This window comes from Rattus rattus, chromosome 5 (assembly GCF_011064425.1).
Source record: "Rattus rattus isolate New Zealand chromosome 5, Rrattus_CSIRO_v1, whole genome shotgun sequence".
NCBI classification, from domain to species: Eukaryota; Metazoa; Chordata; class Mammalia; order Rodentia; family Muridae; genus Rattus; species Rattus rattus.
This window is the reverse complement of record NC_046158.1, coordinates 40,073,461-40,100,229: the sequence shown is the minus strand read 5'-3', so window position 1 is coordinate 40,100,229 and position 26,769 is coordinate 40,073,461. Positions and strand designations below refer to the sequence as shown.

General features: G+C 38.7%; 1 protein-coding gene across 1 annotated transcript in view; it reads left to right on the top strand.

Annotated features, from left to right (window-relative positions):
- Fap (fibroblast activation protein alpha) overlaps positions 1-13,232 on the top strand; it is a 57,978-nt gene extending 44,746 nt beyond the window's left edge. The window contains exons 20-25 of the mRNA XM_032902527.1: positions 1,698-1,752; positions 9,192-9,291; positions 10,436-10,500; positions 11,001-11,073; positions 11,366-11,439; positions 12,895-13,232. Coding sequence (XP_032758418.1) covers positions 1,698-1,752; positions 9,192-9,291; positions 10,436-10,500; positions 11,001-11,073; positions 11,366-11,439; positions 12,895-12,999 — 472 coding nt within the window. The 3' untranslated portion in view covers positions 13,000-13,232. The remainder of the gene's footprint in view (positions 1-1,697; positions 1,753-9,191; positions 9,292-10,435; positions 10,501-11,000; positions 11,074-11,365; positions 11,440-12,894) is intronic.
- Positions 13,233-26,769: the final 13,537 nt, after the last annotated feature.

The following is a 26,769-nucleotide window of genomic DNA, read 5'->3' as shown; positions in this document are numbered from 1 at the left end:
GAAGTTTATAGAGCCTTGTTGATCTCAGAAGGCTAGTTTTATCTAGCTAACCTTTAACCTAGTCCTGCCACGTTAAGTGTTAATGTGTCATTTCCATGTTAACCACTAAACTATCATTTCCTGCAAATGTCATCCTTTCAGAATAAACCTAGCCAGGGAGCCGATAAGAATTTCCTGTTTCTGTGCATCACCTGTTATTTGCTCTGTGCCCCAGATGTAAGGCAGTATGATTGTTAGCTTCTAGGAGATCATAAAATCATGACCGATTTTATGGCTCAGAACTGTCTTCCAACACCAGTAGTGAGACTATCTTTTAACAAGAAAGCGAACCTCCTCGTCTCCCATTTTGATTTTGAAATGTGTGGGAGAATGGCCGAAGGGCCACGTTCTCGGCACATTTGCTCGCTTTCCCTTGATCTGCTTCCACACAGGTAGCAATTTTCCATTCGCTACTCCGTTTCTTCCCTGTACACTCAGTGTCCTTCAGAATTCGTGTCGGGTAAGCTGTGACTAACGGGGCCTCTTCCCATCTGTTTGTCCCGGGCATTTGCCCAACTCCTCAGTGCGTCAGAAACGTGCATGCTGAGTCGATGCAATGAGCGAAATGGTTGCTATAAAATCCCTTTAAGTAATTCTACAGAGCTGGCAAAAAGGGCTCAGAGGTAGGGCATTAGTATAGTAAACCTAAGGACCTGGGTTCAATTCCCAGAACAACAAAAGAAAAGAAGAAATTCCATTATTCCACTAACAAAAGAGACACGCATGTTCTACTTCCAGAAAACTGCCAAGAAAGGCATAAACAGAAAGCAGAGGCCACACCAATGTGTTTTGGGGGCCATGCCTCCCTGGGTCCCTCCCTTCCATCTGCCTACTGTGGTGTCCTCCAGGGCCCACTCACTCAGTCACCCCTTCTTTCTTCCCTTGCTTCTGATCCCTATAAAGTTTTCTTGGGGCTCTTAACCCACTCTCCCAGTGAGTCTCATTTTCTCTAGAATACTAGAGAATTGAGGTATAAATGAACGGCAAACATTGCTTTGGAAGCTTCCCGGGAGTCTTAAAGGTTGTTTTTCTTATAGTCTGTTATTCCTAAAGAAATAAATTATTTTGAAAACCTTTTAGAAATGTGATGGAGCTGAGCAAATCGTTTCAACATTTTTTAAAAAGATACATGTAGATATAGTTAGTTGTTCATACCATAGTAAATTGGGGAGGGGGGCTCCTATTTATGAACAGCAAGAATAGATTTTTCATTGAATAGGACCTAGAATCAAAATGATGGTTATCAACAACTATGCAAATAAAGTGATACAAATTTAATAAAAAATTGAATGGGCAGTGAAACAAAAACCCTTTCCAAGGCCCAAGGATTTGGAAATTTGGTACTAGTAGTGATGCCACTGTATTCTAACGAGGCAATCTGGGGACAGGCTTTGCTAACTTACAAGATTCAAACACTGGGCCTGAGGACACTGGGATCACTAAGGATGAAGAGTGGAGTCTAAGATGAGCCTTTTATCCTCTGCAGAAAACACGACACTATTATTTTAGCTGTTTGTAAATCCAGCCTTATTATGCATTTGTCTAAACAAAGAGATGAAGCGTTTCTATTAAAGCTTTGGATTAAATATGCTTGTGTAATGAAGTAAATGTCATGTGTACACAATTAAAATTCTAAAAATTTGTTTCTTTCACTTCAGAAAATTCATAGAAATGGGTTTCATTGATGAAGGAAGAATAGCCATATGGGGATGGGTGAGTTGTTTTATGTGTTCTCTGCCTGTTACTCAGTTCGGCAATCCTCGTTTTCGAGAAGTGTTCGCTCAGAAGGTTTTTTTTTTTTTTCACGAAATGTCAATGTTGCAACATAATTTAATCTGTCAATAGAAACAGTCAATTTGGATAATATCAGCTTTGAAGTGGTGGTTTTAAGTGTTTGTTCCTTTTTTTCCTGATTTAATTTTCTTCTTTGTGTAGCAAATGTATCCATAATTGACACATTTCACTTGGTTTTTAATACTTAAATTATAGCGTATTGAAACACACTATGCCCTTCAAAACTTGCTTGCCTCTCTGATTTTGGATTTAATATTTATTTTATGTTTTGTATTTCATTTCCATAAAAATCTGAGCTAAGGGTTGACATGATAGGAACTTTTGATATGAAAATTGCTTACTATCTATCTGGACCAGTGTGATCCTAACAGAGCTGTTAGGCGTTTTTGTTTTTGGGGAAAACCAAAGTATTCCTGGAGACCCAATGTGAGTTGAGTATAATTTGAAAGGAAGCATTATTTGGCTCCCTACCTGTTGGTCATGGACATGACACTCCCCCACCTGTTAGGGTTTATTAACAATAAACTCAGAAATGAGTGGCAGAAGTTATTCACTATAGGTAACGAAGTCATTAGTCACTCTAGAGAAATATTGGGGAGAGTTAGTTTGCCCGTCATGAATTATGATAATTAATTACATCCGCCCATCATGAATTATTATTGTTGCCCCTTAAAGAAGCCTCCGTGCTTCACTTTTTGGTCTGAATGTGTACATGTGCAAGTCAATTTGCATCCGGTTGTGCTTGGTTATTTCTTGGCTACCCTCTGTGAACGAGGCCTGCACACGATGGAGGGGATAAAACCCAGCACTGAAAGGAAATCTGCAGAATCCAGCTCAACTCCCAGCTCACTGACCAGATGAAGGGCTCTGAGGAATTTGGAGAAAGTTGTTCTTTCAAGCCATTTGCTGCTTCTCAAAACTATCAAATGTTAAATATCTCAGCAGGGTGGGATTCAAATGGGTAGAAGCCAGCAGAATATTTTTATAGGGAAATATTTCAGATAAGACCTTTTGTACTATCCACTGTTGTGAAATTCCTAAAGTAGATCTTTGACAGAGTTTCATTTTAAGCAAATCACATATAATCATTAGCATTTTATTATTTTTTTTTCTTGAGGCTCTGAGTAAGCATAACTAGAACTTTCCATCTCACTTACGGAACATGGTTAGGTATTACTTTGGTAGAGAATCCTCTACATGGGCTGACCTGAAAACCTACTCATCACCCAGAAGTACATTTATAACAACCCAGAGTCCTCCAATAAGAGCTGCTTACCATATCTGATTGTGTAAATGCCATCAAAAGAAATAGTATTTTATTTTCCCTGCACTGCTGACTCTCTCGCATGGCCATGACCATGAAGCATGCTTGTAAGAGCACATTTTAAAGAAGAAAGCAATGAGTGGCTTGTCAATTCAGGCCATGCCTGAGTAGACTCCAGGAGGTTGGAGGAAACAAGGTGTTTAAGCCACAATGCTATGTTCCTCTGTATATTGGTCCTTCCAGCTTGGGACATTCCATTCTTGTTAACCCATACATCTGGTCTCTGATATCCATTTCTTCACCCTCATAAATTATCATTATATCTCAACTAGGTCCGTGTTAAGCAATTTTTTTTCTGACATAGTCTCATGCATTCCAGATTACCAATGTCTCTGAGAATGACCTGGAACTTCTGATCTTCCTGAATCTACCTTCCAAGTGGTGGGATGGCAAACATACACTACTTTCCCCAGTTTTGCATGATAGAGTTCTACCTTGACGTACAAAATCATATCCCCAGCCCTCATGCTAGGTTCTTCATGGATAAAAGGGTGAAACAGCCCAAGATTTGACTTTCATTTAGGGGAAGAATGTAGAAAAACAATGATTTATCAAGAGATATACTTGTGCACAACATCAGGAAGAAACATGGTTAATTGTGGCTGGGAGAGCTAATAGAGACATCAGATATGAGTCAACATCTTTGATGGACAATAATAGTTTAGTAAATAGATAATCCAGAGTGTGAAGATCACATTTCTTCTGGTCTGGGAGTTGGTCAAGTGTATGCAAAACTGTGAAAGGCTTGTGAAGAAAAGTTTGGAGATACCTGGAGAAGTAAGTCATCTGATAACAAGGACCTAGCAGGCCACACGAAGGAAAGTGTGTGTAGCTTTTTGTATTCCGTGCCATTGTGATCTTTTAAATGTTAGTATGCCTCTGAGTGTAGCCTTCACCCATCAATATTCTGTAGGTCAATGGAACAAACTCTGGGGTTTCAAGCATAATATGGTTGCAGAATTTGGCCACTTGCAGCTCCTTTTCTTCTAAGTTTTATGTTTCAGTTGCTTATCTGTCGTCTCTCCTTGAGGACACGACTTCCATGGGCATCATTCTTAATTTACTCCAAACTAACCTTATCATGGTCTAAACAAGTCTTCATCATCTCTTAAGATCTCATCGTGCACTGAGTCATCCAAATTAGAAAGCTTAGAAGAGTTGCTTCTTATCTTTAGACCTCTCTCTGAGATTCTGTTGATCAGTGAACTCTTTTTCCACTTCAAATTGCTAAGTAGCTATTACTATCCCAGATGACATTGTTTAGTTTGAGCTTCTTCATGAGTCGTTAAACCAGAACTTCTCAAATGTTAGGTGTATGCCTAACCCAAAAAACTTATTAAAACACAGCTTCCAGATCCTTACTACAAGAGTGTCTACTAAGGCTCAGAATTGGCATTTCTGATCAAATCTAGAAATTGCTGATGCTTTTGGTCTATGAGCTTAGGTTGGGTAGTTTCCAATTAAGTTATTTTAATTGCTTTTTAACTGACTTTGGAAAAGCCTCAACAACTCCAATGTTGTTTAAAATGTTGTCATTCTAAAGTATTTTTTGACTTGCTTTTTTGGTTTTTCAGTCATATATATATATATATTCAACAGAACATTTAGTAACAAAATACAAAGATACAATAAGACTAGGCACAAACCTTCCTATCAAGGCTGGACAAAGTAATCAAGTAAAAGGAAGAGAGTCCCAAGAATAAGTAAAGAGTCAGAGACATCCCAATGCCCACTGTTAAGAGGCCCGCAAAAACACCAAGCAAACAAACATAACATTTATGCAAAGGACCTAGCATGGACCTATGCACACTTCATTATTGCTGTGAAGCACCACCATTTTTAATGTGTTATTTTTCCATACTCCATGGTGATCACAATATAATAAATAGTGACTATATCTCCTTGTGTCCAGGTCCTGGGCAACCTTGCTCCTGTCACCTTTTCAATCCTGTTTCTCCCAGATCTGATAAATAGCCAAACTACAGTTGTGTTTTGCTGTTCCTATGACAGCATAAACTTTCTAGCAACGCTTCCATGTACTTCCTCCATTGCTCACCCTGACCCTCTAAAATGGAAAACCACTTGTTCCTGAAGATCCAGCCCAATACAAGAATCATAGTGTTGCTTTAACTCTGTACTCTTCTTAAAGGAACAGCCATCTGCTTCTTCCACAAGTATTGAGGTTCTTCAAGAGAATGGATTGTATCTTTCTTGACAGCTTTTTTTCCTTCAGATATTCAGCAAACATGTAGCCATGTCAAGCATCTCTGATATTGCTTAGACTGAATTTAATCCTGTACCTTTGTGTTCTCCCAAAAATTGTCTCACTCGTACCAGGAGACTTTCTTTTTTTCAGGAAAATATTCTATGCTCTAACAGTTTGGGAAATAGATGTTTACTTAGAATAGTTTATTTTTGGCCCCATGGAAGACTAAGAAAGAAACTTTTAAGATTTTTTTTTGTTTAGCACAAGTATTTTATTCTACAATTATTTATTCCTTCTTTTCCCACAAAGGCATATTAATAGTAGTTTTGTGACTCTATCAATGGGAAGAGCTGTTGACTTTAATAAAGCCACCTGTGTTGGTGTCTTAGAAAGATAATGTCATAGGATAGAAGGTGGTCTGGGAATAGGAAGCAAAGCTAGAACATTAGTACTAGGGACAAATTGCAAATTTCTGCACTGCAATTAGCCAGAGAAACAGGCATTCGGAAGAGTCCATAGTCTTATGGTTCCCTTAAAAATTAGTAAGTCAGAACCTATTGGAAACTGGAGATATGAAAGAGGAAGACGTTAAGAATTGATCATAACAGATGCTCAGCTATTAATTTTTCACATCAGAAAGTAAGTTGTCTCCTTTCCTGGATAATATTAAGCATTTCTATAGCCTGTTAAATAGGTCATGTCCAATCCAACAAATACTGTCTACAATTGGTTTGTCAATAAATTTCAAATCCTACATTTTCTTTCCAGATACAGATTTTTTTAAAAGAAGAAAGGAGCATTGTTGGCCCTACTTTTCATTATGTGGGTCACATGACCAAAGATTTATAGCCCTCGTTTTAATCAACTGCAAAATATCTGTTATGTCTCCATCATGGAGTTTAAGAAATGCCCGTTCACTATAATGCTTTCCAATTGGGGTTGGTTTTGCCTTCGGGCCATTTGCCAATACTTAGAGCTGCTTTGGGTTTTTACTCTAGAGAAAGGCTATTGGTATGTGGGACGGAAAGCCAGGAAGAGGTTTAAATGCGCACCACTGCTCAAGAGAGCTTATGACATGTGTTAAAATCTTGAGTGCAATGAAAAATTAAGGCAATTATTCTTACTGTTCAGGAACAGGGAGAGGTTTGCGTAAACTATTAGAAAAAGAAACTACATTTGCAGGCTTCGCTTCGCTTTGTTAGTGAAGACCCAGCCAGGTGGTGTTGAATAAGCATCAGCTCATTATTTAATCTTAGTTCCTTTCTCTTGCAGTGACTAATTATAAGCGATTTGAATTGCTATGTGAGAACGATGTAAATGTAGAAAGAGTACACTTCTAATGAGGGACCATGCTAAACTATATTACTTCTGCCAAGAGAAGTTGCCCTGGTGTGGGGGAAACAGGAAATGTCATGGGTTGCTAAGGCAGGCCTTCTGGGTTTGAGCCCTACCTCCGGTTTTTATTGATTCTACAGCTACTGTGTGAGATTCAGCTTCTCCTTTATAAAAATGCATCAGCGATTTCTTTCCCTGGTCACTGTGGGAATTACAGGAGATAACAGTGGAATTATGTATTCAGTAAATATGTATTTTTATCCCTCCTGCATATCAGGCCATATTTTCAGTGTTGGGAATAGATCCATATGCAAAACAAACAAAACTCTGTACTCGAGAAGTTGGAGAATAGTGGGAGAGGAAGATAAATGAGTACAATACAAAATGTTGAGAGATGGCAAGGGATATTCAGAAATGCAAAGTAAAACAAGAAAGGAGGGAAGTGGAGAGCTGGGTGTAAGTGAATGGTTTGAAACTAGAAGGCTAGAGAGCCTGTCTGGAAGTGAGTTAAGACTTGAAGAAGAGGCATGAGGCGTGAGGCACGAGGCCAGCTGCTTTTAGGGCGAAGAGTTGTCCAGATGGAAAGTCACTGCCGGTGCAAATGTCCTGAGGCCAGATCATGTTTCCACAGTTCCGAGAACATGTGGGAGACAAAAGAAGACAAAAGAAACCAAAAGCATGCATAGCAGGGGCTTGGGGGGGGCTGGATGAACAAGGCACACAGTGTGGAACACAGTCCTCAGCCAGAAAAGTGTTGGCTAGTTAGTGTTACCGTTGGTAGGTAAAATGCCCCGATATGTATGAGCGTCCATACCCCTGTTTTAAAATTCTGTGCCCTTCCAGGGATGATTCTAAAGGCATCCTTCATTTCAACAAAATGGCAAGGCATCTAAGTGCAAAGGACACCATTCTAGAATTCTCCTGGCCAATCTGCTCTGTGGGCATTTTTCTTACAGCAACCTCCCACTCCACTGAGGATCCCCACTCATGAGAGAGCAGAAAAAGTCAAAACGGGTTCTTTTCTACCCCTCTTTATTTCTACAATAGAAATAGCTTTTCCAAGATGCCTGGGGATTTAAAGTCGAACTTCGTGCTGTGCTATGGATGCAGAATGAATTTGCTATTAGTAGACAATATTTGCATTCTATCTGAAAACAGAAAAAAAATATACATATTTGAGCAAGGTGCTGTAACTTAATCCCTGAGTTGGCACACATTAGTAATGTGTAAGGTTTTGAACACGGATGTTTGAGAAGATTTCACTGTGCACTAGGGACTACAATGTCATATCATGTATTCTCTGTTCTGAAACATGGAAAGCAGAGGGCACACCAAGTGTTATTTTTTAGTAAACACTCATTTCCCACAAAACCGTGAACAACGAAGGTCTTAGGTTTACTCTGCTCTCATTTGAAAATGAAACTAAAGAGGAAGGGAAACCTTCCCATCCAGGAGCAGTTCTTGCTGTCCTTCCTACTAATTAAAGCAAATTATTTTCATAAGTGAATTTGAAACCACATAGACAATTTCACTTACCAAAGTGATTTTTGAACCCAAATGTGCCTTCTGCTCTTAAAATCTATTTTCCCTTATTAAAACCTAGTTTAGTTCTCCTCCAAATATAAGGAGGCCACAGTATAATTGGAGCAGCCTATTTTATTCTGTAGTTTGCAGCCAAAGACCCTCAATAAAATTCCCCAGAGATGGAAAAATCAAACCATAAACTACTTAGAGGATTCTTCACTTAAGCGCTAAATGCAACAGAATTCTTAGCGGGGCTTCCCCTCCTGTATTTCATGAGTTTTAACAATGGACCTGCTTGTGTTTCTCTGCTTTTCTCCTTTACCGTCTTCTTTTTCCTTGCACTGCCTCCTGTTCCTCCTTAAAGACACCAATTTTCTTTCTCTTGGGCTGCTATGTCAGGATTTCCCAAAACTGCCCATATCCTCCATAGCACACAACCCCAGGCATGTCAGAATCCCTCAAAATGGTTTGTGTAATGACATAGGCTACAACTCCAGCCATGTCATACTCATAAAATAGGTAAAACTGTAGCTTCAAAGTCTACCTCACAGGACTTTTGTGAATGCTAGAAAGCATCTTACATTTACATTCTGGAAACAGCTCCTCCTTTCTGTGCATCTCTTTCAAGTAGAATCTTGGTTGGTTGGTTGGTTCGGTTTTTTGTTTTGTTTTTTTAATAAAGACCTAGCTAGGAAGATCCAAAAGAAAAAAAAAGAGTTTTGATAATTATAAGTATCTCTCGAACATTGCCTACTCTTTTCAGGCTTTGATCAGGCCATGAATTGCTTTCTGATTTATCAGAGATAAAGTTATTATAGTAGTTTGCTGCTGATGTAACTGGTGGGCGTTTAACCTATTCAACAAGTGATTTCAGCTCCCCGCCATCTTATTGTGTGTAGACTAACTTTAAAAACACAGAGATGCCTTTGACCATGCATCTGAGGCTGACCAGTAACAATGTCTCCACAGTCCTACGGAGGTTATGTTTCATCCCTAGCCCTTGCGTCCGGAACTGGCCTTTTCAAATGTGGTATAGCAGTGGCTCCAGTCTCCAGCTGGGAATACTACGGTATGGAAATATTTCATAAATGCTGCCCATGAAAACATTTAGCACATAATTACTTTATATTTGAGGTTGCTAAGAAAACCAACTATGCAGTAAAGTTCACCCCAGCATCACTGGGGAAAATATAAAATCTATAAATGAGGTTGCTCATATAACTCATTATTATCGTGCTTTAACTTTCAGTGGTTAAAAAGAAAAAGGACTCTTCACAGATCCTATATATTTTTTTCCCACAAACTTTGATCTCTTATGGAAAAAAATAATTTTAACACCAGAGCCAACTCTGTGTTTGAAGGCATGTAACTCCAACAGTGGTTACTTTTGAGCATTTCTTTTGCAAAGTCAAGCCAGGGCCAAGGAATACATCTTTATACCTTTATTCTGCACTGTGGGAGACAGCACCTTTATTCACAAAGCAGAGGGTATATATATATATATATATATATATAGTGTGTGTGTGTGTGAGTGAGTGAGAGTGAGAGAGAGAGAGAGAGAGAGAGAGAGAGAGAGATTATATTATATAAATTGGGAGATAATCCATTCCTGTGTGTGTGCCTGTTTCCATGATTAACCCCAATGTAGAATGCTTATCTGTTTCTAATAATTGTGCATATATATGCCTTTTGCTATTTTCTCTTTTCCACACTGGAATGACAATGAGACATTCATGCCTTACAGAGAATCTTTATTCAGAAAGGTATGTGACTGGCTGTGTGTTTGAATATGTGTGTGTGATGTTGAGACAAGTAAACCTGGGAGACATGTTTTTCATCCCAGATGAAGCAAGGCACTAGTGAAGAGACCAGAGGAGGTGGATTTTGCAGTTTATTTTCAGATATAATGAGGCCATTCCCATCTCCACATCCCCCAAGGAGAGCAAGTGGAAAGAGCTTAGAAGCAGCCTGTGAAAGGAAGTGCTTAGATACTCATGTTTCCATAATGTTTCCGCATTGTTTCTGGAACCTCACTGAGGTGAGCTGCAGAAGTGACACCTTCCTTGAGACCAACCATGGCATCCCTTAAAACAGGAGTGTACCTCAGAGTCTCCACCCGGGAGAACCAGAGCAGGCTTACTAATGCAGGAGTTATGTAATCGTGAAATGGCATGTATAAAGTGGAAATAGCATGTTCCTGTGTCTTTTTACAGCCTCCATCTACACGGAGAGATTCATGGGCCTCCCAACAAAGGATGATAATCTTGAACACTATAAAGTAAGCATTTCCCATGGTATCTAGGTCACTAATTTATTTCGAATGTGTTAAGTAATTTTAAAACAGTGATTCAGAGTTTGCAAATTCAGTTCTGGATCCCCAGGCAAAAATTATGATCTTTTGTTAACTGGAAAGCATCACTAGAAAGAGAGTTTACTCTTTGGGGATTCTATTCTCTCTCCTATCTCCTCTCCCCTAACCTCCCTTTTCTCATCTCTCCTCCCCACCCCCAACGCCTACACAGCTTGAGTGGGTATCATTTATGCCTAAGGTCTCACTCATATGTAACATATGACACATAAACTTTCAGCTTCTCAAAGTAAGAATCAGATGGGAGTAATGCAAATGCCGATGAAAATGTGTTGCTCTGACTCTTAAATATTTATCAACCAAAGCAATACATAATTTCAGTATTGGTGCGAAGTCCATTGCACAATGATTTAGCTAGTTTTCTATTAGAACTTGCAGCAACTAAAATGTTAATTTTTCTCCTTCTCCAGAATTCAACTGTGATGGCAAGAGCAGAATATTTCAGAAATGTAGACTATCTTCTCATCCACGGAACAGCAGATGGTGAGGTTTAAGCAAGGCTCTTACACATAAAAATACTGAGCCAGCATCACTTTGTTTAAGAAACATTAAGCATCCTCCCATGCCTGTGCTCAGGGTCAGTACCTAAGAGTCAGGGACACTTCCATATCCGAGCGCGATCGCTCGCTGCTGACAATGTCAAATGCATGACTGCATAACTGTTGGTGTTCATTTTCAGGCAAGGCATTGTCACTCTAGGCTTCCTGGTATTTAGCGGCACTTTAACTCTCTCTTTCTCTCTCTCTCTCTTTCTCTCTCTCTCTCTTTGTTGCAGATAATGTGCACTTTCAGAACTCAGCACAGATTGCTAAAGCTTTGGTTAACGCACAAGTGGATTTCCAGGCGATGGTACATGATCCTGCTTTACTCTAGTTCGTGGCCTTTGACTACCAAGCTAAAGGAAAGGGTGTGTGTGTGTGTGTGTGTGTGTGTATGTGTGTGTGTGTACACCTGAAAACATGGCTAGAGAATAGAAAGAGCAGAGTATTACTAAATGAATCGTGGACTTTTTTCTGGAGCCCCTCAAGGGCCCCACGTATAGGCTTTGTATAGAATAAGATAGTTTACAGGATTAAACACCCCAAATATCTAATAGTTCTGCAGTCCTGGAGCAACCATGTAGGCACATGTTCAGAGCTCTTACAGCCTTGGAGGCTCAGATCAGCTAGCAGGTTCGGTCTATTCAGGAAGAAACAATTGTAGAATGTTCCTAAAATCTCAGTGACCGCCTGAGTTCCTGCAGGTCCGTTCAGAGTTAGAGAGTCAGTTACTCTGTGTATGCTCCGTGTGTGGCACATGTGTTCCAGGTAGCAAGAAGAATGCAAAATGAGATTAGAGGAGGCAGTAAGACCAACAGTGGGGACAGTCATTGGTCACCATGTTCTTCTCGCTTCAGCAAATATATTTTCTTCTTTTAATTACTTGGATAGGACAGGACTTTAGGAAGGTAGTCTTTCATCTTCAAGTAAAGTTTGGATTTTTAAAATGCAATTTACAAGGAGTGAGATGACCTTTTCTGTGGCCTTTGTTTATTCTGACTTCCTAAAAGAAATTCAGCTCTGTAAATGTATAGCATTACATCATGACCCTTGCCACACTTATGCCATGAAGACAATATCTTACTGGAATCTCTCCAACAATAAAGTTCAAAGTTACGTTATCCCCCCTCTTTTTTTCATTTACATGTTTTGAAGTCCTATAAAATGTATTTATGGTTACATATGGTTTACTACATGATGGGCTTTTCTGAAACAGAGAATTAGATTTATAGGCCAAAAACCTCGTGGAATTTTTGAGCTACCATGGTCCTAGGGAAAATTGAATATAATGCTTCTACTTTTCAAATGAAAACCCAAGTGCCCAAGAACCAAAGTAACAGACCTAATGCTCCCGTCCTCGGACCTAAGTCTCCTGATTCTAATCCCTAGACTCCTGTCCATTAGAACAGCTCATCCTTTAGAATATAAAACCTGCAGTTAAGGAATACAAAACAGTACTGGATGTTAATAAGAACTCTACTTTTGCCTACTCCAAATGTTCACAGAAAACAATTTTATTCAAGGGTTCTTAAAACAATCTTCCAAAAACATTAGGAAACTTACCCTGATTTTAGAGCACAGGAAAGCCAACGCTAGCTGGTTTTTGTGGTTGTTGTAGTTGTTTTTCTGTATTTCTTTTTTAATCGGATATTTTTTATTTACATTTCAAATGTTATTTCCTTTTCTGGTTTCCTGGACATAACCCTCCCTATCTCATCCCCCCTTGGCTCTAGGAATTAAACATGTTTTTTCCTTTGTTTTGCAGTGGTACTCTGACCAGAACCATGGCATATCGTCTGGGCGCTCCCAGAACCACTTATACACTCACATGACCCACTTCCTCAAGCAGTGCTTTTCTCTGTCAGACTGATTCAATGCAAGTATTAGCACGTAGCACAGTGTGAAGGCTTCATGTGGATGACTTGGACCATGAATATTGTAAAGGCCGCTAGTAATTTAGGAGGGCTCAGAAGTTTAGGCTGGGTATTGTTTACATTTTCTCATGCTCCGTGAAAGGAGAGAAAAGGGGGACCGTGCCTTTCGCTTTGGACTTCAATGATTTGTCACCTGTTCATTTGGGACAGAAATAAAGTCATATGCTCAGGTGGTTATGGTGTGTTGTTCGTGTGCACTAATTTCTGCGTCATATTGTGAGAAATGCTCCCAATAGGAAAAAGACCTGCATAATACATGGTCACAGAGTAGAAGCTGGATACAGTGTTGGATTCTGTAGTGAGAACCCAAAATACGGCGACTAATAGCACTGTGTATAGAAAGGCACAGTTCAGGTCACACAATGAATCAAGTCTGAGATGTCTGCACTTTCTGCTGTACTTTCAAGAAATGCTTATTAACTTTAATTCCAAAGATCTCTCCAGCATTTCCAAATGTGTTAGATGAGGATAAAGCCAAACTTTTGAATTTGGGTTCCTTTTAAGAAATATATTAAATCTGGAAGTGATTACTTTGAATCTCTGTAGAATTAGTAATAAACTCTGCCTCAGATTCGCAAATTATTAAATTAAACTAACAAAGATAAAACGGACAACAATATCTGAAGGTGGAAACTTCACATCCGTAAGGTCTCCCTGGAGTTTTACAATCCAAAGTTCATTTCGAAGACTAGAAAGCTACAATGTCCAGCATTGATTAGAAACTTTGGGCAGTTTGCCAACTATGTGATTTCCACAGAAATTTTTTAAGCCACACCAGGACACCAGAAGATACACAGGAATGACTTTGAAAGGATCCACCAAGATGATGTCTAGAAGGTATATTTCCCAGCACCAGACTTTCCTGTGTTCTCTCTCCTCTCCCCAAACTTAATTCTTTCTTTCTGATTACAAGGTGCTGTGTCTGAAAGCCTCCTCTCATTTCTACATCTGGAAGAACCAATCAAAGCAAGGAATAGATGGTTGTATAGTTCATAGATCACAGGATTTTTTTTTGTTTTGTTTTGTTTTTGTTTTTTTGTTTGTTTGTTTGTTTGTTTGTTTTTTTAGATTTTTTCCCCCAAATACTTCTCAATCCTTTCTACTACCCTGCTTTGAATCTTGCTTCTCACTCTAGCCACATAGCCTCTCCTCCCACAGTGACAGAGCTGCTGGGAAGTAGGGAAGCTGAATGGCACCTTTACACATCCAGACGGCCTTCTCTCACTTCACTAAGTGACCGATGTCACGAGCCACAGAGAATGCTGCCCCCCTCAATTTCAGTTAGGTATTTCCTAGTGGTACTCTAAGAATTACAAACAAGATGACTCTCAGAAATCTTGTTACATCAACAAACTGCACACTTTTGTGGTCTTACCCAAGCTATTTCTATATTAATAGATAGAAAATGACTTGGAGCCTCAGACCTATGCTTCTGTCCTCACAGGATTGCCAAAAGACAAATCTATTCAGGCTGTTTCCCTACTTTGAAATCCCCAGGGAGTCTCTCCATGTACCAATGAATCTTTAAACTCAACAGGCTGACACATGGAGCCTTGAACAATCTTTCTCATAAATCATTTTCCAAGCCTTTCTCCAGTCACCAGCCTCCATAAGATCTGAATTTCTTCCAACATACCATATTCCTCCACATCTCTATACACTGTGGAAGTCTACTGTGACCACTAACCATTGGTGGCTATCTTAAATAAATAAAAATTAAATGCAATTAAAATATAGCACTTTAACCACACCAGCACCGTGGAGTTGTGGTCGATATAGGCTAGTTATATCACTACAGAGAGCAGGAGTGAGCAGTCTTATCCTAGAGTGGCCTGCACAGTCCGAGTCCTATAACAAACTAACAGAGAGAGCTCATCAACCGTTAATTGAGTGCACATCTCTATACTCACGCGGGATTGAGGTTCTCTACATTGCCCTTGATAGAGCCAAGCTGGAGCCCTTGGATAGAAACATCCAGGACCTCCTCAGGGCTTCACTATGTATATTCACTCATTAACAGGTTCATTCGACAGACATTCGTAGAATCTGGCTGTGTACCAGACATTGCGATACATGAAGGAGGGAACAGCAGCGGTTTCCCTAGAAATTCTTTAGTGTTCACATTTTCTTCTGCTTTACCAGATTCTTCTTTGGGCTTGGAAAAGGAGAATGGCAGTAAAGGACTAAGGGGGGGCTGTTTTAGGTTAAAATACCAAATGAAAAGGATGCCTCTAGAACTCTCTATCTCTTTTATTCTAAAAACTATCATGTAGTATTTCTATTTTCTACATTTTACTCTTGGATGTATTAGGAAAGGGAAGTCCTAATGTTACAAGCTGCGTGTACAAAATATACACCTATCACAACCAAGAGATTTCCCCCCCTGTGGTACTAGCCACAGAACTACTTAGAAAACTTTCAAAGTTTTAAATGATAATCTAATATTCCTTAGAGAGAGTGGGGAAGCAGAAGCAGGCCCATGAGAAATTTGGTTAAGCTGCAGACGAATAAGGAACTTCTCCTGGCATTTTGACTTTTTATATATCTCTACCTCAGAGTACAAAGTGTGTTACTTATTTCCTCCAGGGAACATTTACTGACTCCCTGTGTTGGCATGGAGTGTGTACTTCAGGGGTTATAAGGATGAATGTGTGTGACAATCTCCCCATGTGTAGGCTGTTTCAGGAAAGGCGACTTAACGAATCTGATTCTCCCAACATTTAAGCATTTTTTTCAGAAGCTGACAGATCTTTATGCAAATGTTTTTGCCAAGCTGTTTGTAATGGTGAAATTATACTTTGACAGTAACTCTTTAAAATATATTAAACCCAGCTAAGGTTTTTTTGGAAATGTTGCCAATTAAGTGACTTTAATGAGCTTCTTGATGGTAACGTAATTAAAATTCAGATGTTCTAATTGTTAAAAAAAATTAGTTCTGGGGAAGTAAAATAAGCAAATGTAAATTGAATTAGGACTAATTTAAACGGTGATTATGTGGTCTTCTTAGAAGAGTCTACCAAAACAATGCTTTCAATTATGCTGTTTGTAAGGAAGGAAGAAGGCACCTAACAGAGATTTCAAATTGGATCAATAAAGCAGATACTCTGAGTTTATCCAATAAGGCAGGCTGAAAGACTGTGAGTGCAGTAAGTCCCTCCCAGTTTGAGAAAGCTCTGTTGCTACCCTTCCTCCCTCGGCATAATGGACAGGAACCTTAGCAATTTGTAGTGGGGTAATTTTTAGTTCAGAGAGAAATTAGGGCCTGGACCTCACCAAGCTATTCAGGGAGAAAATGATTTGGCTTGCAGAAAGAAGCCCCTAATGACCACCTGCTCAAATCATTGGCATGCAATCCCAGCATGCTGGTGGCAAACACTTCTTTTGACACGCAGGTAATGTCTTTGGCAAGCTGGAGCGGTATGATTTCCTGTTGTTCGCTTCTAATGAATGCTCAGTTACTGAGTACTTTCTTTAAGAACCTGCTATTACACCCTATGTTTTAACAAATATTTGCTGCAATGGCATGGCATCCTTTGCTCTGTGGTTACGGAAAGTCTGTGTTCTGTGAAGGAGAGAGGCACAGTCAGGCCGAGGTCTCCGCAGTGGCCTGACAGACCAGTCTACTTCTTCGATAATTACTGTTCATTGACCTGCTAAGACGGAGTCGTCTGTGCCAGTCATTAATTGCTGGGAACAGGGATGTTTCTCACTGCACTAGAAAGTAAACTTTGGAAATGTATGTCTTAATGAAACACATAACAGAGCTTGAAGCTGATTGGTATTTTTTTTTTTAAATCCACTCAAATAGGATTTAGGTTGATATTGAACAATCCTTTCAAATAGACTTTGAATGTGTAATAAATGTCATATGTCACATTTACAAAGTTACTTTTCCAACATTAGGAAGTGAGTATTAAAATACATTTTTATGGAACTGTTAAAAGAACTAATAAAACTTTTAAAAGAAATTATAACTAAATACTGATTTTTTAATACGCACAGCCTTTGGTACCCACAGGAAATATTACTGCTCTCTTGCTCACTTTAGAAAATTAAAGCAACGTTTTGCATTGATTCATTAATTTTCCTACCTCCTCTCTGATTCCTTTTCCTTACAAGGGAAATACACATAATCATATGTCCCATTCCACGGAGCTGATTGTAAGCGTAAAATATTTACTATTTGTAGAACTAATGGTGTCTAGCTCGTAGGAAGAAAGTGTTTTGGAGGTGTTTATTTAAATACATAAAAACACCTTTCATTGTTTTAAAAAATGAACTGTTAAGAAATTAATTGAGTCTGAAGTTGGGCTTTTTTTTTGTCACCTCAGTGAATTTAATTCAGGTTAGATGCCTTGCTTGTTTGTACAAAGTTCTCCAAATACTTCTAGAACAATGGCCGTTTAAGAATGACTAGCATTAAGGGTATAAGTTTCCAAGAAGGCTCAACTGCCTTGGTACTTATCCAGGACAAGTGATTCACTTTTACATCTTAGCAACTATCTGTCTGAAAAGCCTAACGTTTGATTCCTCCTCTCAGGTCTGGTGTTTGATGATCACATTTGAGGAACACCAACTATCAGAGCAACATGCAGGTGGAGGCGTTAGGTGCACTTCCGGTCTGAGCTATGACACACTGCAGAGGCACTTCCGGTGTGAGCTATGACACGCTGCAGAGGCACTTCCGGTGTGAGCTATGACACGCTGCAGAGGCCCACTTTGGTTTCATTTCTCAACCATATTCATATTTCTGCTGTAGAATCCAGGGCCTGTCTTACCCACTTACCCTTCGGCAGGATCCTCATCTAGGTCTCAGCTAAGATGTCGCTGCCTTTGAGAGGATGTCTCTGTTCACAAAATTTAATGTCGCTTTTGCCAGTCAGAGCCTTTCGGCCACATTCCATACTTTTGCTTTTTTAACAGCACTTAGAAATATCAGAAATTATCTCACTTATGTGTGCGTTATTTTTTTCCCTTCCAATACCTGGAGCTTCATCTGTTATTTCATCTCTCTACTGCACCTAAAATGAAGAAGGAAAAGCTCAATGAATACTTGCTCAGTGATTACCCACATCCGTGGCTAAGGGGACCCACGAAATTAGAATGTCTTTTTAAGACCTTCCCAGAGGACATAGTTTAGGCTTCCTGGAGCCTAGCATGTAACAGAACTTTGTTGCTGCCCTCAAAGAAGAGTAGAGAAGAAAATTCCTGAGACATCTGTGGCCCAGAGCAGAACAGGGTTAAGGAGGGGGTGAATCTTATTCAGAGATTAAAAAAAAAAGACATCAGTCTTTTAAACAAAAATAATTTGGATTAGGAAATAGAAACAGCCTACTGCATTGTCCCAACTTAGATGCTGCTGCTTCTTGATGAATCACCAAGGGGACACCACACACTGAGGACACTTGGCACAAAGTGTTCAGACTGTAAGACGTCAGATAACTATCTGAAGGGCTATTGAGGAACCCCACAGCGCTCATTTAAAATCACTGCTCTTCTCCAGTTTCTCTTCAGGATGTAGGAATCTTTACCTTTTAACTAACACTAATTTTAAAAACATAACTTGTTCAATAAACATAGTTCAAGTACTAAAGTCTTAGTTTATATTATAATCTCAAGTTCGCCTCCTAAAAATTTAATTGGTTCTCTCTTTTAAATTCTGATGATAATGTGAAGTCATGAGAAGCAACTCAGTGGAATGTGCCTTCCAGAAGCTGTACGTTGTGGGTTATTTTTTTGTCATTGGTGATTCAACCCTAGTTAACTGGACTTTCTGAGATCCCACTGAGGCAGATGAAGGTAGCTTATCCTCCTGAAAATTGTTAAGAGTCCAAATAACTGTGTTCTAGGTCTTCTGTTTTGGCTAGAGCTCCTCTCTTCCTAAGACTGTTATTCCCTCCATCTTTATGCCATAAGGGCAGATTCATGGCTTTCAAATCAGATGGGATGCTAATGGGTCTCACTAATTCTCTATTTTGGGGATGTGCTGGGAAATGCTTCATTAGATACCAATCATAGATTCCCAAGGAATACCAATATGGAAATAGTTCCCCCACCTCAGGCAGCATTGAGAGAAAAATATTTTCAATGGGGTGTGCTCACCATCACCACCATCATCACCATCACCATCACCACCATCATCATCACCATCACCACCACCATCATCATCATCACCACCCACACCTTCCCTGCTGAAACATATTTAAATGCTAGTTGAAATTTTATTAGATAAACTCTTAGACAACTGGGCATAAAGTTCTCTGTTAAAGTAATCTTCAAGGTCATCTAGGTAATCAGAATGAGTTAAGTTACCCAGTGACCAAGGATGGTCAATTACAGTGAGGACCCTGTAAAATAAAGTTGGGAGGTTGGTGAGCTAGTGGGAGCATCTAAGGGCATGAGAACTGCTGTCTCCCACAGCCGCTGAACGAAAATAAGGGTCTGATGTTCCCAGACCTACCCAGTTTCAAAGAGAGAAACCAGAAGGGTGGGTTTTAAATGATACACAGATATCAGTTTCTATGCTAAGTAATAGTGTGCTTTATTTCTATTGGATGTAAAACTATAGCTGAAGCTCTATGCCCATCAGTCTGATATGAAACTGCAGATCTGAAGTAAAAATATATGGGTTTATGATATTTAAAAAGTAAATTATGTGTGATTATGGGCTCATCACCCATGGGGCCACGGACTTCTGACTAGTCCCATATTGTCATGTGATTATCTGTGCCCCTTGTTAGATATTGTAGAAGTTCACAGCCCTTCAAGTTAGATGTTACTGTCATTAGTCCCATACATGGAGGAGTTTGACAAGGAGAGGGACAGGTGGCTCAGGTGCAGTGATTATGCATGAAGTTCCCCACAAACATATAAAATTAAGAGAATCTAGTGCCTAAACAAGTACAGAGTGTGTAGTAATCTCTTTTTCAGTCATTATTAGAATTTAAGAATAGTCAATGGAGTGTCTATTAAGCGGTTGCTCAGTAAACATAGATAGGTTGATCTGCTAATGTAGCTTTACACTGCTCTGTAATAAGTACTTCAGGGTCTATAGCTTGTTTCTGGTCACAGCAAAACTGTTTGTGTAAACAGGCAGAGCTATTCCCTATGCAAACCCCACTCATGCCTAGACTCAAAATGATACCAACTTTCCAATGATCCTGCCATCTCTTCGCCATTCCATAGTGTCCTTCCTGATATCTTCTAACAAATGTCACTCTTGCATCACACACATTCCCATGCCTGCTCTCCTGGAAATATGGGTGGGGGAAGGGCTGGGGGACATGTTGGTGATATCATGGCCCCCAAATTGACATGGGATATATCATGCAAACCACGCTCTGACTGAACAAAGAACAGGCTACAGGCAGAAGGAAGACTGAATGTGTACATCTGGAGCTTCAGTTCTTCAGACTACATTTTTAGAAAGCAAAGATAAAACTTCACAAGAGTTCCTGGAAAATGTTTTCAAGGTTAGGTCTGACTTTTTTGTTTCCTTACAATTATCAATTTTTGTTGTAACAAAAGCCATGTGTACCTACAGATTGCCAAAGTACCTTCAACATTTATCATTTGCTTTTGCAAGTCATAATATCAAGAACCATAAGATGTTATTTACATAATCTTCTTAAGTGAAAAAGCCAAGTCCTAGGAGAAACACAGTATGAATTTCTTCTATAAGATCCTTGATGTCTTTAGATACCTTTGTGTGGATTATTTTTAAAATAATTGTGAATTTTTCAAATTTTTATGAGGTATAACAAAAATTCCAAGCAAAAACAATTCTCACATCAGCTTTGTGTTGAATTCTCCAAAAAATATGCAAAGTCATAGAAACTATGAAAGTATGGTGAACGAGTATAACATTGAATATTATATACATGTATATGTATTTGTGTAATTTTATATAGTCATGCATTTTATAGCTATATCTATGTATGTATATATGGACATACATGAAAATTGTTGCATTTCAATAACAAAAATATGAACATAATTTTTAAATAGGCAAACATTTCTCCTCAATAAACTTGTCTGTTAGAAAATACAAATCTAAAACCCCAATTAAGTACCCCGGTTATGGGTACAGAAGTGATTTCCATAATAACCAATGGAAAGCAGCCCAAATATCTATCAAATCAATGGTGAAAGGCTGAGTGGATTGATGTAAATGTATATGTGTACATATATATGATATATATGTATAAATCACATGTATTTACATGAGTGTGTGTGTGTTTGTATAGAGAGAATACTATTTGAGCATAAAGCTTTCACATATCACAATATGAATAGTTATACATATTAAATGAAAGAAGCCCATTGAAAGCTTATTTTATATTTCACTCACACAGAATGCCCAGAATAGGTAAACCCAAAAGGACAGAATTCAGTTTGGTGGCTGTCAAAGAGTTGGGAGGGAAGGAAATGAAAAGCTGCTTACTGAACATGAGTCTTTAGTTTGGAATGATGTGAGTAGGCAGACAGCAGAAGTGTTGGCTAAAGTAGTAAACACCACTGGCCACTGTTCTGGTGACTTTAAAGGGATAGTGTTGTTATGCAAATTTCACCTAAGAGTAAGAGTAATCCATAAAAACTTCCATGTCATCTCTATAAACAGTACAGCAGAGTGTCTTCTGTAGAAGAAAGGACATTCTAGACATCTCCTGAATAGTAGGCACGCTAATGGTTTGGGGATAACTATTTTGATTTATTCTTCTTACCAGGAAAAAAATCCATGACCACCACCAAAAGTTCACTTACCTTTATAATAAGAGAAAAAGTTATGAGTTAAGTTTTACTTACTCTAAACATACCTCTCTTTGAAGCAAAGAAGAAACTTGTAAGATTATTGCCATTTTTTTTTCATCCCAGGACAATGTTTTAAACCCTATGTGCAGTTAGATTACCTAAGCATTGAAGCCTTTGGAAACTCCTCAAATCCCTGTGTGAGGGTCTTCCAGCCCCCTGATTACTCTTCCAATGAATAATTCTCATCCTACCCCTGACTGTTCCTGTCTTCAGTCTAGACCCTGGAAGTTGGATTTCTAATCCTAAGTGCTTCCAATGCCTTCTGTGATATCTGTAGTTGCTGAAGGCAAAACAAAACAAAACATCATAATCAAGTCATTTACTAAACCTGTGACTCTGGCACCTATAAATGAAGCCTTCATTGTCCCTTGGGAAAGGATTTAGAAGTTTCTCAGAAAGATAAACATTGAATAATCACATAACCTAAAAATTCTGCTCCTAGTTATTTGCACAAAATAAAGATCTATCCACACTATATCTTGTCCACAAACATTGAAAATGGCATTGTTCACAGTAGTTTAAAAGTGGAAACAATCCAAATATCCCCATCAAATGAGAAACAAACAACCAAAACCCCGGATTGTACATGCCCTGCTGTATTATTCAGCCATATAAAAACGGATTACTATTTCCTGCTGCCATGTGGGTGAACTCTAAAGGTATTATGATAAGCAAAAGATGTCAGTCATTATAGGCTACATGGGAGTGGTTCCAGTAGTGTGAAAGGTGAAGCATAATTTAACATATAAATATAGACTGACAGTTGTCAAGAGCTAGGAAAGGGGAAACAAGAAAGATTGCAGATGAGTTTGGGTTTACTTCTTGGAGAGATGGCAATATTCTGAAGGCAGCATTGAGTCTGAAGTAGTCTCTAACTCTACCCAGAAACATGTGATGTCATCGTTTAATGTTTTGAGATCTTGCACTTGGCTATCTGACATCTATGAGTGGATTTAGACCTAGATTGGATCCTAAGGGGCTTAAAGGCTGCGTAGAATAAATGACAGCTCTTTCTGTTCTCAGGAACTTGCTTCTCATTCATGAAAGAAAATCCTGGCCTTAATCAACAAAAATATCTTCCATTCCATTCAAACTATTGCCTTTAAAGTACCTGGCCTACATTTGAGTGTCAAGTGAAAAGCAAAAATAAATTCAATGAACCTTCTGTCTTGGTATTATGGGCTAGCCACTAAAATGGATATTGTATTTTGCACCATGATGTTCACGCAAACATACTTTTGAATTTATCATTTTTCCTTAATCATTTTCATCAATGTCAACTGTCCCATATGATACACTTCTGAGGACCACTGACGTCAAACCATACATTCAGATACCCAGTGGAGCATGTAGTGTTTTGTCCTGTCATGCTTTATGCCTAGAAGCTATGACAAAGGGATCCAGAAAGAATTGCAATGGTCAACGTCATTGATTTCTTGTTGACTGGCTTAAAGGATGTGAACGTCTACAGACCAGAGAGATGAGATAAAGCAAGAGTTTCTCTTCAACTTCAGGGAAAGCCAACAACTCATATTCTATTGTGATCTTACTGAATGGCATGAGAGGTAAGTCTAGCTGTTCCCTGCATCACAGCAGCCAAGACGGGACCTCTCAAGGGACCTTCCAGCAAGAGATGGCTAAGACTGGAGAACTTCAGCCACAGACATGCCTTGACCACAGAACAAATGACTTCGGTAGTTCATTACAGAGAGAAAACATACAAAAATCATTCTCTGGGTTTGAAATAAAAAAAAAAACTAAAGGATAAATTGAACTAAAATAAACAGGGTTCTATTTAAAACCAGGCAATAGGCTGCGTGGCTTTACACAACATCTTCCATAATTTTATCACTCCAATGGCACCAGAAAGCTGGGCCTCTCTTCACAATCCATCTGATTACATGTGACTTGGCGACGCTGAGCAAGTCCCAGGCGGGGGCAAAGCTGATCACAAAGCGGGATGAATAGACAACAGTGTGGATGACTTCATTACATCTCCGTATTTTTAGTATCCAGATCTCAAATGCTACATTTTCTAATGGCTGAAGTTACTTCCTTTCTGAGAAGACTTTGAAAACGACAATGTTTTAATTGGTTCACATTAAAGCCTCTTAGAAGCTTGAAGGGAAAAAAAAATCTTTCCAGATGAGCAAGAGGTTGAATAAATGTAATGGCATATGGTTTGGCTTTTTATAGCTACAATATGCAAAAAATAGTAGCATAGCACATGTATTCAATGATATATATGTATTTATACACATAAATATATATTCTGCTTATACATTATGAGATAAGATTCTTTTGTACAAATGTGATTTTGTTTTCTTTCTCTTTTTTGTTCGCTTTAAGAATAAAAATAACAACTGAAACTTAGAACAATTTTAAACATCTCATTATACAAGGGATCTTACAAAGGATAAAATCAACGACTGTTAAGCCATGATGCCACACGGTCCCTTGTATAGACTCCTAAGTAAGTTGTCTACAGGGGCTCAGAGCCTCAGGGCAAGAAAACTATCCATCCGTCTTATTAGAGAGCTTCCTCTCCTCCACGTGCATCCTCCACATCTTTCCAGATGGATGGTCACGAACTGATTCTTAAATATCTCTCATGAAGGGTATTTCTCACACCCTCTGGCTCACTTACAAACCCCCGGAAGCTCTTCCTTTGCCTTCCCTGCATCCTACCGAGTCGCCCATGAAGACATGAAAGACATCTGATCATTACCTTCTATGAACTGATTTAAATTTTTTTCATTGTTTTCACATGACCCTCATTCTAGCTTTTCTTTAATCTTCAAAGCCAAAAAAAAAAAAAAAAAGCCAATTGACATAAGCATTTCCCTCAAACATCACACATTAGGTTTTGTTTTCTTTTTCTTTTTCAGTCTTTTGACAAAACCTTCTTATGGAGAAGGGTATTCTCACCCACAGGGGGCTCTTTGCTACCCTGTACCTGGTCTTCACATATTTTATCTCCTTTCTACTCAGTCACTGAGGGGGCACACTCTTGATTTCCAAAGCAATTAGTGAATTGTTACTAATATGTCAGCCCTCGCAAGCGTCTATCATAGTTTCCTCTCTACTGTTTGGCATGGAAAATGTCATACATATGCCATGCTCTGTAAACAGATCCACATAAGACATTAGTGATCTGGACACTACCAGCATTGCCTATGATGCTCTCTATGCCTCCACTTAACCCTCACACACCTTTATATTATATATAAAGTATATATATGCATATATATACATATATACATACATATATACATATGTTTTTAGGTATGTAAATATCATTTATTTTGGCTTGGCTCTTCTGACAATTATTGCAGTAAAGGCTTTTTTTTTTCTTATCAGAAAATTCTACCCAAGGCAATTTCTTCTGGCCTCAACCAAGGAAAAGCCACAATTTGGGCCCATGTTAAAGTCTCAGTTTCCTCTGTCTTTGAAGTTGTACACCTGGATCTATACAGGATGGCACTTACTCTCGGGTGTCCAGCTTCTTTTAAGATGCATATTTTTTTTTGGTATCATTCATCTGCATCACTGTGGGTTTCAATTCTTGGTGCCTTGTTTTTGACTAGTATTCAATTGTATGTATAATTTCTATGTTTTGATTTATCAGTTGTTTCTCTGGCCAATAGCATTTCACCCATAACTAAGATAAATAAAACTTCTTTGAACATTTACTACAAACCCTTCTTTTCATAAGGAGGTTGCACTATTCAACTTTTAAGTTGAAACTTGTTTTTCTTTTGTATAATAGTTTCTGACCAAACAGTCAGAAAATAAAACAAGATATGTGTGGAGGAGACGTCTCTGCACCTTACCATTGACTACTACAGGCCTCCATGCTGTGAACTAGAGCTTACTTCTGTCAGTGGCTTATGTGTTCTTCCTATGTTGATGCAACTGTGAGTAAATGTGTATTTATTCTCCTTCTAACACAGAGAGTAGTCTGATATGTGGTTATTCAATGCTTTTTTTCAGTTAACAACCTATCTTGAAGTCTTTCTATATTGATAAATAAAGACTGCTGCTTTGTGTGTAAACAGTGCTGTATGGATGGCTCCCTCAGATTATTGCTAACAAGTTGTGATTATGCAAATCTTTGCCACAGAACTTTCATACATCATTACAAATATATCGAGAATTAGTTGTGTAATTAAATTCAAGTGGTATTTTAATTTTTGGGGGGGCAGGGCTTTGATCACTTTATAAACATTTCAAAAGGGATTAGACATATTGTATTCTTCGAACAATACCTTATAACCCTCCCTCCTGTACACTTGCTGTCAAAATGCAGCATAACCATTCCCAGACATTTCAGACTCATTATCCCCTAGAGCTGTCAGAAATCAATGTACACCAACCTCACATCCTACATGACATCTGGCCAATGTGAAGTCCTCCCCAGGACCAGCTACCTAATCTTTGCAAATAAACATGTGGAACCTTTAAAAAAAAGCAACAACAACAAAAATATGTGGATCCTTGTTAGTAAGAATTTCAAGGCAGAAAGACAGAAAGACAGAAAGACAGAAGGATTAAAGCAAGCATTGGGCTTTCTAGGCTTGTGGGCCTCCGTAGCTGTGTAGATAGACAACACACAGAAGGTGTCCTTTATTGTAAGCCTCAGAAAGAACAATAAAAATTTGCTGATTCTGTTCTTTCTTTTACCTTAAACACCAGGGTAAAAATATTTTACTATATATCATAATATAATCATTACTTTATTACAGGTCAGTAAAATCAACCTTTCAGGAAGGTAAATTGTATCTACCGTTATATAATATGACTGACAACCTAGGCCCTCCATGCTGCCTCCAATAGAAGAATTCTAGACAACATGACTGCAAAACACACAACTCTTCTGCTTCAAGCCGAACCTT